The sequence below is a fragment of the Salminus brasiliensis genome, chromosome 18, assembly GCF_030463535.1.
Source record: "Salminus brasiliensis chromosome 18, fSalBra1.hap2, whole genome shotgun sequence".
NCBI classification, from domain to species: Eukaryota; Metazoa; Chordata; class Actinopteri; order Characiformes; family Bryconidae; genus Salminus; species Salminus brasiliensis.
The window spans coordinates 21,763,737-21,777,020 of NC_132895.1; the positions used below are offsets into that span (position 1 = coordinate 21,763,737).

At 36.1% G+C, this 13,284-nt stretch overlaps 1 protein-coding gene across 1 annotated transcript; it reads left to right on the plus strand.

Annotated features, from left to right (window-relative positions):
- LOC140539059 (complement factor B-like) lies at nt 1-12,104 on the plus strand. Its single transcript, XM_072661669.1, has 19 exons — nt 1-67; nt 2,272-2,304; nt 2,416-2,583; nt 2,681-2,866; nt 3,649-3,822; nt 3,931-4,017; nt 4,126-4,259; nt 4,870-5,017; nt 5,395-5,526; nt 5,626-5,721; nt 6,407-6,544; nt 6,848-6,945; nt 7,501-7,624; nt 7,720-7,864; nt 8,144-8,223; nt 8,649-8,755; nt 10,412-10,544; nt 11,507-11,556; nt 11,934-12,104. Exons 1-19 carry the CDS (start codon nt 1-3, stop codon nt 12,102-12,104), a joined length of 2,271 nt encoding a protein of 756 aa, XP_072517770.1.
- The last annotated feature ends 1,180 nt before the right edge of the window (nt 12,105-13,284 follow it).

Consider the following 13,284-nt stretch of genomic DNA (forward strand, 5'->3'; position numbering starts at 1 on the left):
ATGGAATCAGTGCTTTGTTGGAATTTAATTATTTCTGTGATTATTGGTACCTGTTCTCTTGTGAATGGTAAGTTCTTTGGTGTTTGAGAGAAGATAATCCTTAGGCAATATTCTAAACTATACTTAACTATACTATACTCTACTATACTATACTATACTATACTATACCACTATGTATATAATGGTTAATGTTAGGATGGGCTAAATAAATAGGGTCATACTGAGATGATAAAAATCATGTTATTTTTCTTGGTTAGATTAACAAGCAAATATCCTAGTTTAAAAGCTGAAGTATGGCTTACTTTTTTGTATCAAGTAAAAGTATAAAAGTACACACTACTTAATGAAAAAAAGTATTTATTCTATTTCTATTTTCTAGTTCCATTTTTAAATGATAGATACATACAACCACTGAGCTCCAATAGTTTATGCTGAAACTATGAAATTGTCTGCTTCATACAAATTATATTTTAATGTTTTAATATTTCAATTAAAATACAAAATTTGTCAACTTCTTATTAATTGCATGGATGATTAAGGAGGTAGAAATATTGCATGCTCAGCTCTGATATTCTATAAACAATAATAGTCTGTTTCTGTCTTTTCACTTAGACCTTTATTTTTTTTATTCTGTTTTGGCATTTCAGTTATGTCAAATCAAAATATTTTTTAAACCAGCAAAATATAAAATGATGCCACCCTTCTGGAATGAGCAACTTTTTAAGCTTAAGTGCAGCCGTTTTTAGTTATTGGTTTTAAGAGACTAGTTGTAAAAACACAGTTTATCCAGAAAACTGGTGAAATGTTCACCCCAGTCAATGCAGTCCAACCCCAGCCAACAGTACATCACTATTAACTCTATTGAACTGGTGGAACTGATTAGCAAAATGAATCAATATTAAACACTGTTAGTTTGCTATAGGCAGATGTGTGATTGACTACACTAAGTATAACAGACGATCAGCCTCTGATACACACCTCTGATACACACCTCCGACCCTTTTATTTAACAGGACAGAGAACGACAGTAATCTGGGCTATGTATAGGTAGAGGCTCAAAAACACATTTGGCAGTATTGTTATCATGATACAGTAAAAACGGTTACATATACAGAACTCATTCATTCAAAGATACAGAAGAAGAAGACATGACACATGAGAGCGGACAGGTTATCTGTCAGAGTGGTTTATCATATTAAATAGTTTCACAGAGATAAAATAAATAGTTAAATAAAAAAAAAATGAAAATAGAAGTTAAAGGTTTACTTACATTTCATTAGCTGCCACCTGTGGTGATTGACTTGGCTTGTTAAAACTTTTCACTTTTTTCTCCAATGAATTCTTTAATGTTGGTGCCGGTGTGTTTTGCATCGTCTTAATGGTCCTCCTGGTTAGACTGGATGCATTTCTCTCACTTTCTTATTTGGAAAGTTATTTAACACATCTAGGTCTAAATATTAGTAAATTAAGAGTAAAAGTTTGATCTATTGTCTCCTAATTATTTTTTTTATTATCTCAAACTCAAATATTGAGAGTAATAAAAACAAGAAATTTAGTTTTGTAATTCAGAAACTTTTAAAGAAGACTGTGCATCGTTGTTAAAATAAAAACATATTTGCCTGTGAAAGAAATCATTGCTAAACTTACATTTAAATTAACTACTGTAATATACAGAAGAGAAAATGGACCCAAATCCTTCCCTTTAACGTGAAAAACCTGTAATGTAGATAAATGCTAACCTGTTACTTGTTATCATTTTAATCTGTTAAAAAAAGTTCAATAATAGCCTGTTGCTCCAGAAAATATAATAGTACTTGCTTATGGGCAGTTCCAGAAAGCAATGATCAGACAGAAGACTAAACTACTTTTACAGTGTTTTCAATCAGCGGAAACAGGCTAGACAATGTTCTTCTCTTTAGTGTTGCACTGGAGCTGTGAGGCTAAGCATATGCATTTACATACTTCAACAGTTATCAGATTGCTTAAATTACATTCACTTCATCTCAAGACTTACTTGTGACTTACGTGTGATCTACAAGAATTAAAACAGCACCACAACACCACAGAATTGAAACCACCCTAAATATCAATGACTTGTTGTAAATCTATGAAACTGATATGATCTGAATCTGATTAAACATGACAAGGAACATCAGCAACAGAGAAAAAAGCTAAACTTAGATTTTTAGATTGACTATAAATTAAAATGTAATTTTTGTCTGTTGGTTTCAAACTCTCTTTACTGACTCATCTTCATCTCTTTCGGTTTAGGTGCTCCATCTGAACTTCAGTGTTTGGACACTGAACATCTAAACATCACTGAGCATCTAATCATTACTGAGCATCTGAACATCACTAAGCATCTGAACATCACTGAGTATCTGAACATCACTGAGCATCTGAACATCACTGAGTATCTGAACATCACCGGAGGCACCTTCACTCTCTCTAATAATTACAATGATGGTAGTATCCTGAGGTACCATTGTCCAGTGGGTTATTATCCATATCCTCTAAAAATGCGCAAATGTTCCAGAGGCAGTTGGAAACCTGCGCCCACCAGAAAACACCCACAGTGCAAGAGTAAGCCTCAACTGACCGTCCTGCTTTTTTAAACAGATGTTAAAACTTAGTATTGTGTCCTCTTCACTCAACAATGTTTTTTCTCCTGTTTCTTCAGAGATCACATGTCCTAATCCTAATGTTCTGACCAATGGAGTCGTGAATCCCTATCAGGTCCTTTATCATGTGAATGACATGATCACCTACAGATGTTACACTGATTACACGTTGCGGGGGTCCTCCACACGTGTGTGTCAGCTCAATGGCAAGTGGAGTGGCAGCACGCCGATTTGTAGTATTGACTGTAAGTGAAGAGCCTTTCTTTGTTTGTCATTATTGTGAAGAAGCCTACTGTACATGCCATGCACAAGTCATTTATTTTATTATTTTCTTTCTTTCTTTTTTTGCATCATGATGTAACTTAATTATTGGATTAAAGCTCTCTGACTAATAGAACTGAAATCTCTGTTCTGATCAGCTGCCCTCTGTTCGCCATGATCAGTCCAGGTTGAAACACTCCCCATCACTTCAGTTTGAATAGGTGAGATTGAACAGGTAGATGTATGCAAAGTTTAGACATCACAAATAGCAATGGAATCAAAGAAGGCCCTGTTTGCAGCTTAGTTTCCCTATTCACTGCTGAATAGCAGGTGGTGCTATGGTGTTGCTAGGCGGATGCTCTTGCTGGCCTCGGTGGTTGCTATGCTGTTGCTAGATGGGTGCTGCGGAATTGTTCCTGTGGTTCCTGTGGTGTTGCTAGGTGGCTAGGTGGTTGGAACAGTTTCCCAAGTGGCCGCTATGGTTTTCCAGCTGCTTGCTATGGTGTTGCTAATTGGGTGCTATGGTATCTCAGGTGGTTGATATAGTGTCGCTATATGGTTATTATATTGTTGCTAGGTCGTTGATATCTCTGGTGGTTGCATCTGCAGGATGGGTTACGCAGCAAACATCTGGCAGGAAAATGAAAATAATAAGGAGAAAATTGAAAACATAGCAATTTGGAATGTAGAACCATAATAATAAGACGGCTCCCTCATAACAAATCTCAAACTGCATATTTGATTATGAATAATATCCAACCCACAGCTGATCACTGTCCCGATCCCGGCACTCCTCCTGGGGCCGGCAGAACAGGCCACATCTTCAATATTGATGACAAGGTCACCTACCGCTGTGATAACAAGCTGAAACTGCTGGGTTCCAAAGTGCGTGTGTGTCAGGATGATGGACAGTGGTCAGGGCAAGAGCCTGAGTGCTACGGTGAGTCCCTCATGGTGGCATGTCCAACATTATGTTCTCCAGCACACAAACAGTAGCAGGGTTCTGACTGGTGTTACTGAGACTGACTGTGCTATGGTTGTGCTTTAGCTGATTTCACATACGACACCCCAGCAGAAGTCGCACAGACTTTTGGAGGCACTCTAAAGACTATTCTAACCACACACGAGGATCAAGGTACAGCAGGCCTTGACAATGTACGTTTACATTATAGCAGCATGTTACTGTATAGGAACAGAAAAAGACCATTTTAAACCACAATAATGCATTACCCCCACCCATCAGTTCAACCTGGGAAGAAAATCAGCCTGGACCAGAACAAAAAGCTCAACATCTACATCGCTCTGGATGCATCTGGAAGCATAGATGAAGATGATTTTGAAAAAGCAAAGGAGACCATAATAAAGCTCTTAGACAAGGTATGTCTTTAAAAAGTCCTCATTTTGCACTATGATCACAGGGTTTGGAGTTCAATACCCAGGTTTGCTAAGCTACCACTGTTGGGTTCCTGAACAAGGAACTTAACCATCTCAGTCCCAGAGACAATGTAGCATGGCTGATCCGCTCAGACGCTGGCTTCCTGAGCTGGGATATGCAAAGAACAGATATTTGTTGTAATGTGCAAGTGTATAAGTATAAAGTAAAACTATATACAATATATATACATATGGGTGCAGTCTTAACAGTCTGTTGCTATTTTACAGAATAGATATGTACAGTGTATTTAGTATGTAGTGTACAGAATGTTGTGTATCAGTGAATGCTAGGTATAAATAGTCCAGTGTATGTAGTGTATGGGCAGTATATGGGCAGTAGTGTTTATTGATGTAGATGACAGTCCTGAACTGACTGGTTCTGGCACGGATACCCCTGTATCTCCTCCCTCCTACCCCTGGTTGTATGGTGTGCCTGGGATGGGAGGAGTCCCTGATGATGCTGCACAAATAATGTGCCTTAAACTAAACTGTTCCTTATTGTCTAAATGCTACCCATGTGTACAGTTTTTAAAGTGCAGTTCTTTACCAACAGATCAGCTACTATGAGGTCTCACCAAATTACGAGATCCTCGCTTTCGCCACAGATGTCACAAGGATAGTTAGCATTGCTGATTACAAAAGAGAAGACAGAGTGAAGTTGCATGAAACTGTCAGCCTTCTGGAGGCTTTTAAATATGACGGTGAGCTCTTGATCTCGACGTTTATACCCTTGAGCCAAGGAATTGAAGCTAAACCGAATATCTCTGTTTCTAATTCATGTAAACCCTTCATGTCATTTGTTTTCATTACATTGTCCAGTACTTATTATACAGTGGCCCCATAATGCTTGGGGCAAAGGGCCATTTTGACATTCGCTTTTATACTCCATATTAAACATTTTTATTCAAACAATTCACACATGGTTCATCCATTAACACAGAAAGGTGTTTTACTCAGTAACTACAGGGACTTTTGAACAAACTGGGGGGTTTACTGGGGGTGTAGTCAACTGGGGGTGACAGCTTTTGGAAAACTGTGTACTCTCTCCTTTTAATGTGATGTTATTTTGAATTGACAGATAGAGGGAAAAAATCAGGAACAAATATTGCAAACGCCTTCCTTGAAATTTTGGAAAGTGTAAGTTTGGAGAAGGCAATGAATGAAACACTCTTCAAAGAAATCCATCATGTCATAATCATGTTCACAGACGGTACTGATCCTGTCTTTGTACTCAACACATTTTTTGGCTTGAAGCTACTGTCAAAAAAGAAATATTTAGTTACAGTAGCATCTATGTCTCTGTCTGCAGGCATTGCCAACATGGGAGGGAACCCTGCATCCAAGGTTAATGCAATTAAACAAGCTGTGTACGATGAAGATGAAGTGAACCGGGAAGAACATCTTGGTGAGAAAAGTAGAATTAAAATACAAGAATACATACATGATAGTAAATTTCAATGCTTGTGTTTCTGTTAAAAAAGGTTTAGGGCGTAAAAATGGGCTATATGATGATAAAGTCTGTCATTATTAGAGAAAGGAACATCTATTTTAAATTAATTTATAAAAGACAGTATAAAGAACTGTGATTTTAGCGTGTACCCAGCAATCCTTCTACTGAAGTAGATGTGCTTATGTTTCAGCATACTGCTAAAAACAAAGACTGAGACTTTTGGCACTACATTTAAAGCCATACTTTGCCCTGCTATCACTTTATACTACTAAAAGAAGGTCTATCAACAATTATCAGCTTATGATGATGTGAGTGAAGGCTATAAGAGAAAGGGGAGTTTTGGGCTGGAGTTCGGGTGGGTGTTGCTTTGTGGAAGCCAGGCCCTCTCTGATAATTTAATAATTCCCAATAAGAAAAACACAAAATGTGTCACTTGGCCAAGAGTGCCCAATATTTGGGATAAGAAAAACATGCCTGAAGCTCTTTCTCTCCCAATCTAATGTCATATAAATTCCCATCTCTACCTTCTATGTCCCTTAATATTAATAGATTGTTACAGTCCTTTTATTTTCAGGCCATTGTTAAGCAATTGCAATTTATATGGATGTAGGTTACAAATCTGCATATGGTCATTTTGCAGATCTGTATGTGTTTGGAATGGGTGATGATGTGCAGAAGGAGGATATTAATGACTGGGTGACAAAAAGACCAAACACAAAGCATTTCTTCTTACTCAAGGACCTGGAAAGTGTGAAAGAATACTTCAATGAAATGATGAGTACTTTTGTACTTTTTTCCTTCTTTTTAAATTAGTCTCTGTGTTAATTATGTTGTTCCAGAAACATCATAGCTTTTCAAATGACAAGCATAGGATTTATTCTATACCATAATTCAAATAATTCCACTGTTTTAACTGCAGTTTCATTTTTACTTCACATGATGGGGCTGAGCAACAACTATGATTGGCCCAGAAGCTTTTCTGTCATTATTTCCAAACGATCCATTGTTTTGTTGAGGAAATGTCTACTGCTGTAACTGCTGTCTGGGCCTGTTTCATAGCATGTGTTTCCTCCACACATAGATGAAAGCGTTAGTGTGGATCTGTGTGGACTCTACAGAGATAAAAAGGAACAAATGGAGCGGGAGGGATACCCCTGGCTGATAAAGTTTTCTGTAACTGTGAGCATTCCCTCATTGTTGATGTAGTCTATTTTGTGTGTGCAGTTAAGATCACATGGAATTTCTTCCATGTTCTTCCATTAAAACATTAAATGGATTAAATAAAACATATTTGAACAGTGAGGAATAGACTAGTAATAACTACAAATGCTAATAGAAGCAATTTCCCCTTTTCTTTTTTTCTGCTTTGCACAGCGTGAAGGTGGCAAAGTTACAAACGGCTTAGGATCACTAGTCACTCCATCATTTATTCTAACTTATCTTACTGTAATCTTACTGTAATCTTTTGAAGATTTTGAGAGAAAGGAAGTTAACAGTCCTGGATTTTTTTTTCTTTTAATTGAACATTTGTCATTGTAACTTTATGTGGCAGAATTTCCCCTATATGATCACTTATATGTAGAGGTCTCAAGGTTTCTTGAGACACAGTTTCTTGATCAAATTATTGGAAAAGCTGAAACACTGTCTGAACAGGACTGATACGGACTCAAGTCGCTGACTATTCAGGCTTGCGACTTAACTTAAGACTTTCCCTTTTTTTTCTGCTTTGCACAGCGTGAAGATGGCAAAGTTACAAACTGCTTAGGATCACTAGTCACTCCGTCATTTATTCTAACTGCGGCTCACTGCTTCAGATTTGAAGATGTTCCTGAGAAAATCCATTTTGAGATACCCAAAAGTACTGTATGCATTTAGAACACAAACAGTCCTTTTCATTGAAAAATGAATACAATAAAACTAAAATAGTTAACCTCTAGTAATTTCCTTTTTTAGATGTAAACCTAGCAGCAAAAGATTTCATGCTTCATCCTGAATACAAACCCAGAGGAAAAGTGTCTGAGGGAATATCAGAGTACTATGAATATGATGTGGCTCTTATTGAACTGAAAGCACCAATAGAAACTGATAACACTGTCAGGTAAGTGGTCTACGTGAATCCAACTGCTTAGGCTGGATGTCTCTTGACCTCAGTGAGATTCCGATAAAATAAAATAGCTGGATTTGAATTGTAAGTTTCACAACATTCAGTTCTTATCACCACTGTAAAAAAATCAGAGGCAGCTAGTTTCTCTACAAGAAGCATGTCTTGAAAAAGAAAAAAAATCCAAGACCTTGAGTTTACAAAAATGATAGAATTCTTCTTATACAGTTCTCATAACTCTCTGTATGATTCCCTGTATGACTATTTCCATCTTAGACCCATTTGCATCCCCTGCACCAGGGAGACGAGTGAGGCATTAAGATTGTATGGCGGTGGTGTGACATGTCAAAACCACAGTAAGTTAAAAAAAGTTCATCTAAAGGCTACGTCAACAGACAGAAGATTTCAAACTTTGTGTGAGGACATACAGGACTCAGATGTAGTCTTAAGACACCAATTTCTTGGGAACTGTGCTCTTCCACATAATAAGTACATAATCTGCAATCTGTACATACATCTGTACATAATCTACAACTTGTTAATTCATATTTTGGGTCCACTTCTTCCTAACCCTGATTCTGTTGATTTAATGTTGGGCACTGTAGAATGTACAGATGTAGTAATGTAATGTAATGTAGTGTAGTATAAATATGCCAGTTTAAACAGATAATGTATACATTTCAATTTCAACATTTCAATAAACTCACACTATATATATATATATAAAATGCAGAATAAGATGCAAATAAAAAAACATAGTATTGCTTAAATTCTCTTACAGAGGAGGAGTTGCTAAGTAATGAGCTCATAAACGCATTCTTCTTGTCAGCTGAGATAGAAGATAATGAATTTTCACAAAACAATGTCAAGATCAAACTGGGACACAAGGTAACGTTACTTATCTTACTGTAATCTTTTGAAGATTTTGAGACTGATCTTGTAAGAAAGTCCTGGATTTTTTTTCTTTTAATTGAACATTTGTCATTGTAACTTTATATGGTAAAATTCCCCCCTATGTGATCACCCCCTATGTAGAGGTTTCAAGGTTTCTTGAGACACAGGTTATATCAAATTATTGGAAAAGCTGAAACACTAAAAGTCTGAACAGAACTGACAGGGACTCAAGTCGCTGACTACTCAGGCTTGTGCTTAACTGACTCAACTCACGACTTAACTCAAGACATAAGACTCAAAATTATAGCCAGAGAATAAAAAACTTCTTATCTTTCAACTTTTAGTGCGTTTGCCTTTCAGGTTTGCTTACTTATGCAGTTGTAGGGGAAAGTGCATTACAGTAGCTATTGTAGTGCCTTACTGTTATTCATGTGGCAACTGTAGTCCCTGCTACAGTGCAAAAGCTTTTTATGTTATTTTATCGACACCCTCATATTTTCTTTACTTGAACAATCTGCAATAATATAAAGTTATTCACTCATTACTGTAATTAATTTCTATTCCAAATAATTAAAAATGAATCATGTGCAATTTTATTTTCTTAGTACAAGTTCTAATAGGTTTCTTATGGACTTAATAAGTAGGCACTGTCTATTCACTAATATTAGCACTGTTATTTATTGAAATTAAAATGACATCTACCTACATTTTAATGAAAAACTTGTATCTTGGGCCATCTGTTGCTCTGGGATAAGTCTGACAAAACGCAACAACTTCTTAATCAGTCAGTAAGATACCACTGCATTGCGTTGTGGTATACTTTAGAAATTCTAGTGTACATTGCCTGTTTACCACGTATTGCGATGCATTATGGATGTTCGATAGTGAATTAATTTAGTGCGCTATTACTGTAATAGGAAGCAATTCTAAGCGCAGTGTCATTTGCAGAGCACCGAAAAATATGTGAGTACTAACAGTGTACCTCCTGGAGACTGTGCAGCCACTAAATCTAAGTGAGTGAGTGAGTTAGTGAGTGAGATACAAGCCAAGTAAATGAGATGCTTCGATGTCTACAAACTTCATTCTTGTTGACAGAACTGAAGCTCTAAATTCTATGAATATGGTGCCAAAATAAGGCCAACCAGTTGTATGTCATGTCGTGTGTATATCAAGTATGCTTACTTTGGCAATTCATCTCAGCTGGATTAGCATACTCACCATCCAAACTACAGAATAACCAGTGGTTTCTAGTTGTTCCACTGGCCTTTAGCTCTTTGGTCCTTCAGACTATTTCTATTTATGAAGGGCTTGTTATTTGAAGCTGTGTGGGATCTGACCAGTTTTAGTGAGGAGTTACATTTATAAAATGCAATTCCTGCAGCTAGTAACAAGTCTATAATCAATTTCCTCACATAAGACTCAAGACACACACATTTAAAGATGCAAGACTTTGACTGGAACTTGTATCAAGCACCATGTGAATCTCTGATGTTCAGCACTTTGGTTTTCCATTCAAAAGAAGTATTTTCTTAAGAAATGTTCAGTGGTACTGATCCATAGATAGATTTAATTAGTATTACACAACAATCACTCCATGATGTTCTTCTACATGTATGTAAAGTACACCCTGTGCTTTTTCCCTTTCCTTAGAGGGATGCATGCATTGAAGATGCCAAAAAGGCTTTAAATTTATCTAATGAAAAAGCAAGGCTACTTATTACAGACCATTTCCTGTGCACAGGAGGAGAGGGCTATAATCAAGTAGATAAGGTTTCATGCAAAGGTAAGTTATCATCAACAGTGATCATCAACTTCCTGAACACAGATTAAATTAAATGTACAGTAGCCTTGGAATGTGTTAGTGGTCTTTATTTTACTATGAAGTAATTTAAAAATACATGGCCAGATTATTCTACAATCTGTATTCTTCTAACATTTTTAGGCATTTTTAAAAGAATTTGGGCCTCCCAAAGTCTAACAATATACAACAGCTGTCTGTAAATGGCTCATTTAGTCAAATTAAATTTAAGTGAACCTTTAAAATCACTGGATGCTTCAAATTAGAACATAATTGTCCATAACTTTTTCCCTCAAATGTCATGTGGCACTAAGAAAACAAAGGATTTGTATTCTGTCACATAGGTACCTATAGGTAGGTCACAGACAACTAAACTAAACTAAATAACCTTAAAGTGCAATACGTTTCTATGAAGAACTTAAAAGTACAATACTTTATTTATGTTTGTTTGTATAGGCTGATATTGCCTGGGTTATATAATCGATCATTGATCCTGTATGCAAATGTATCTCAATATAAACGTAGTAATAAAGTCTTACATATAATTGTCATTGTCATACAAAACCCCTGTATTTCAATATTTTGTAAGTCGCTCTGGAGAAGAGCGTCTGCTAAATGCCGTAAATGTAAATGTAAATGTAATATTTTGTTCTTTACACTGTACATTTTAATGATGAGGACCAATAGAAATGCTCAAAATTACTGAAACTATTGAACTGAAAGTTCAACAGACTTTTTTCTCCTGCAAAGTTGCTATTTTGCAGACACAAGGTTTTTGTGTGACAGCAACAAGGAACAAAAAATATCGTTTAATAAGCCCTATTTGTCATTGACACAAATGAGAAGATTCTGTTGAGGCTGTGGCAAAAACATTGTCCCTAAATGGATTTTTGATGTTATCCACATTGGCGTATGTGCATAATTGAATATTTGGCATATTTCAACAGGTGATTCTGGTGGTGCCACATTTGTGCAGCAAGCGTATCGGGCAATCCAGGTCAGAGTACAAATCATCGTATTTCTATGTTTGAGTAATCCAGGTTTTCACACATCAATGAAATAAGAAATATAATAAGATTTCCTGAACAATAAAAGAAACTGCATGGCATTTCCAAAAACATCCAACATACCTCTATACTGTAAGTCTGTAAATCAGCAATGAATAATAGTAGTAGACTGAACTAATTGAATTGCTTAATACACTGTTTATAAAAACCTTCCACTGCTTGTTCATCAAACAGATAAATTTGAAAATATGAGGTTAAGTGGTTAATCATGATAGATATATCACAAAGCTTATCTAATAATAGCAGCAAGCTCATGCTTTGAAACACAGAGGAGTTTAATGATAATGTGTTTATGTATCTTTAATAGGTTGGAGTTGTCAGCTGGGGGCTGAAAGATCTGTGCACAGACAGCCACAACAGGGAGGAGCTTGAAACAGCCAGAGATTTTCACATAGACCTCTTCAATCCAGAGGTACAGAATTTCCTTAAAATATACCTGGGCGATGAGCAAAGAGGTTTTCCTCTACATTTTTTGTGAAAAAAGCTGCAGCATATTTTTGCTTGTACACACCTGACGCAATAAAGCATTTTGAATGTAGATTAGCACTAAGTGTTAGATTCATTTGGATCATTTATCAATCTTACTTTTTTCCCAAATTAACTAATTTAGAAGGAGGAGTGCTGCTAAAATACCATGTTTTGTTAATTCCTAATAAATAGTTATAAGGTATAACCTAATTTAGGTCATTATCAAACGCTTATTTATTTGTATTACACCATAACCATTAGCAAATCAAACTCTTTACTCAAACTGTTTACCCACTTGTTGCACCTGTGATCCAGCTCATCATGGGCTCGATAATTAATTGATTATTTACATCAGAGACATTTTAAGGTTAAATCGCGACTAAGAGACCAAGGCCTTCCATTCAGGCCAAAAATATTAAAACTTGATCAAATAAAAGAGAAAAAAAAACAATTGTATAAGAATGATAATTTCTGTTAGACCCTCTATTGGATTCCTGCAATTCTGGTTGCCCTCTAGGGTTCATGTGGCATGTTAGTATAAACTAACAACAATGAACTGAAACCATTTTTCACCATTTTATATTACACAGTAAAATGTTAAAGCTTGTTAAACATGAACAAAAAAAGACTGATTCCTGAGGTGCATCTCTACCACCGTCTTAGTTTCCTGTTTTAAGTAATTCAAAATGGTTGGTTGGAAGGGAACTTCGAACAACAGCCTACACAGCGCAAGTGTAGTTTTGTGTTTGATGGTGACATTGCATGGAATATACTATAGTTATACTAAAGACTATAGCTTCAAGATCCTGTGGGATGGAATGCAGCTCTTGTTAGGTTGATGCTTGTATTCACAGTCAGGAATGTCAGCAAGATTTTTAAAAGGCCTAGAGTGATGGTTTATTTTTTTATTTTTTTTTTAAGAAACTGGCCCCACCCATTTGAAATCAGAATGTGATTAATTGACTCATAATTGATCATTATTAGCTAATATTTTTACTGAGGTAATGCCCGGCCTTGCCTGCTGGCAGCCCTGTGTATAGATAATGGGGGTTGGGGTAGTTCAGGATTTTATACAATTAAAGTTAGAGCAATGAAGGATCCCCATCGAAATGTATATTTTAAGTGCTTTTTAGCACTTAGGTGTCAAGTAATGAAGTACAAATACTTTGTTTAAGTAGAAATTTTGTTTT

Bases quoted from the DNA above. Each gene is read 5' to 3' on its own strand.
- LOC140539059 (XM_072661669.1), top strand. From the start codon at position 1: ATGGAATCAGTGCTTTGTTGGAATTTAATTATTTCTGTGATTATTGGT. The intron at 4,260-4,869 runs GTATGTCTTTAA...CTTTACCAACAG, and splicing joins TAATAAAGCTCTTAGACAAG to ATCAGCTACTATGAGGTCTC. The intron at 7,865-8,143 runs GTAAGTGGTCTA...TTTCCATCTTAG, and splicing joins GAAACTGATAACACTGTCAG to ACCCATTTGCATCCCCTGCA.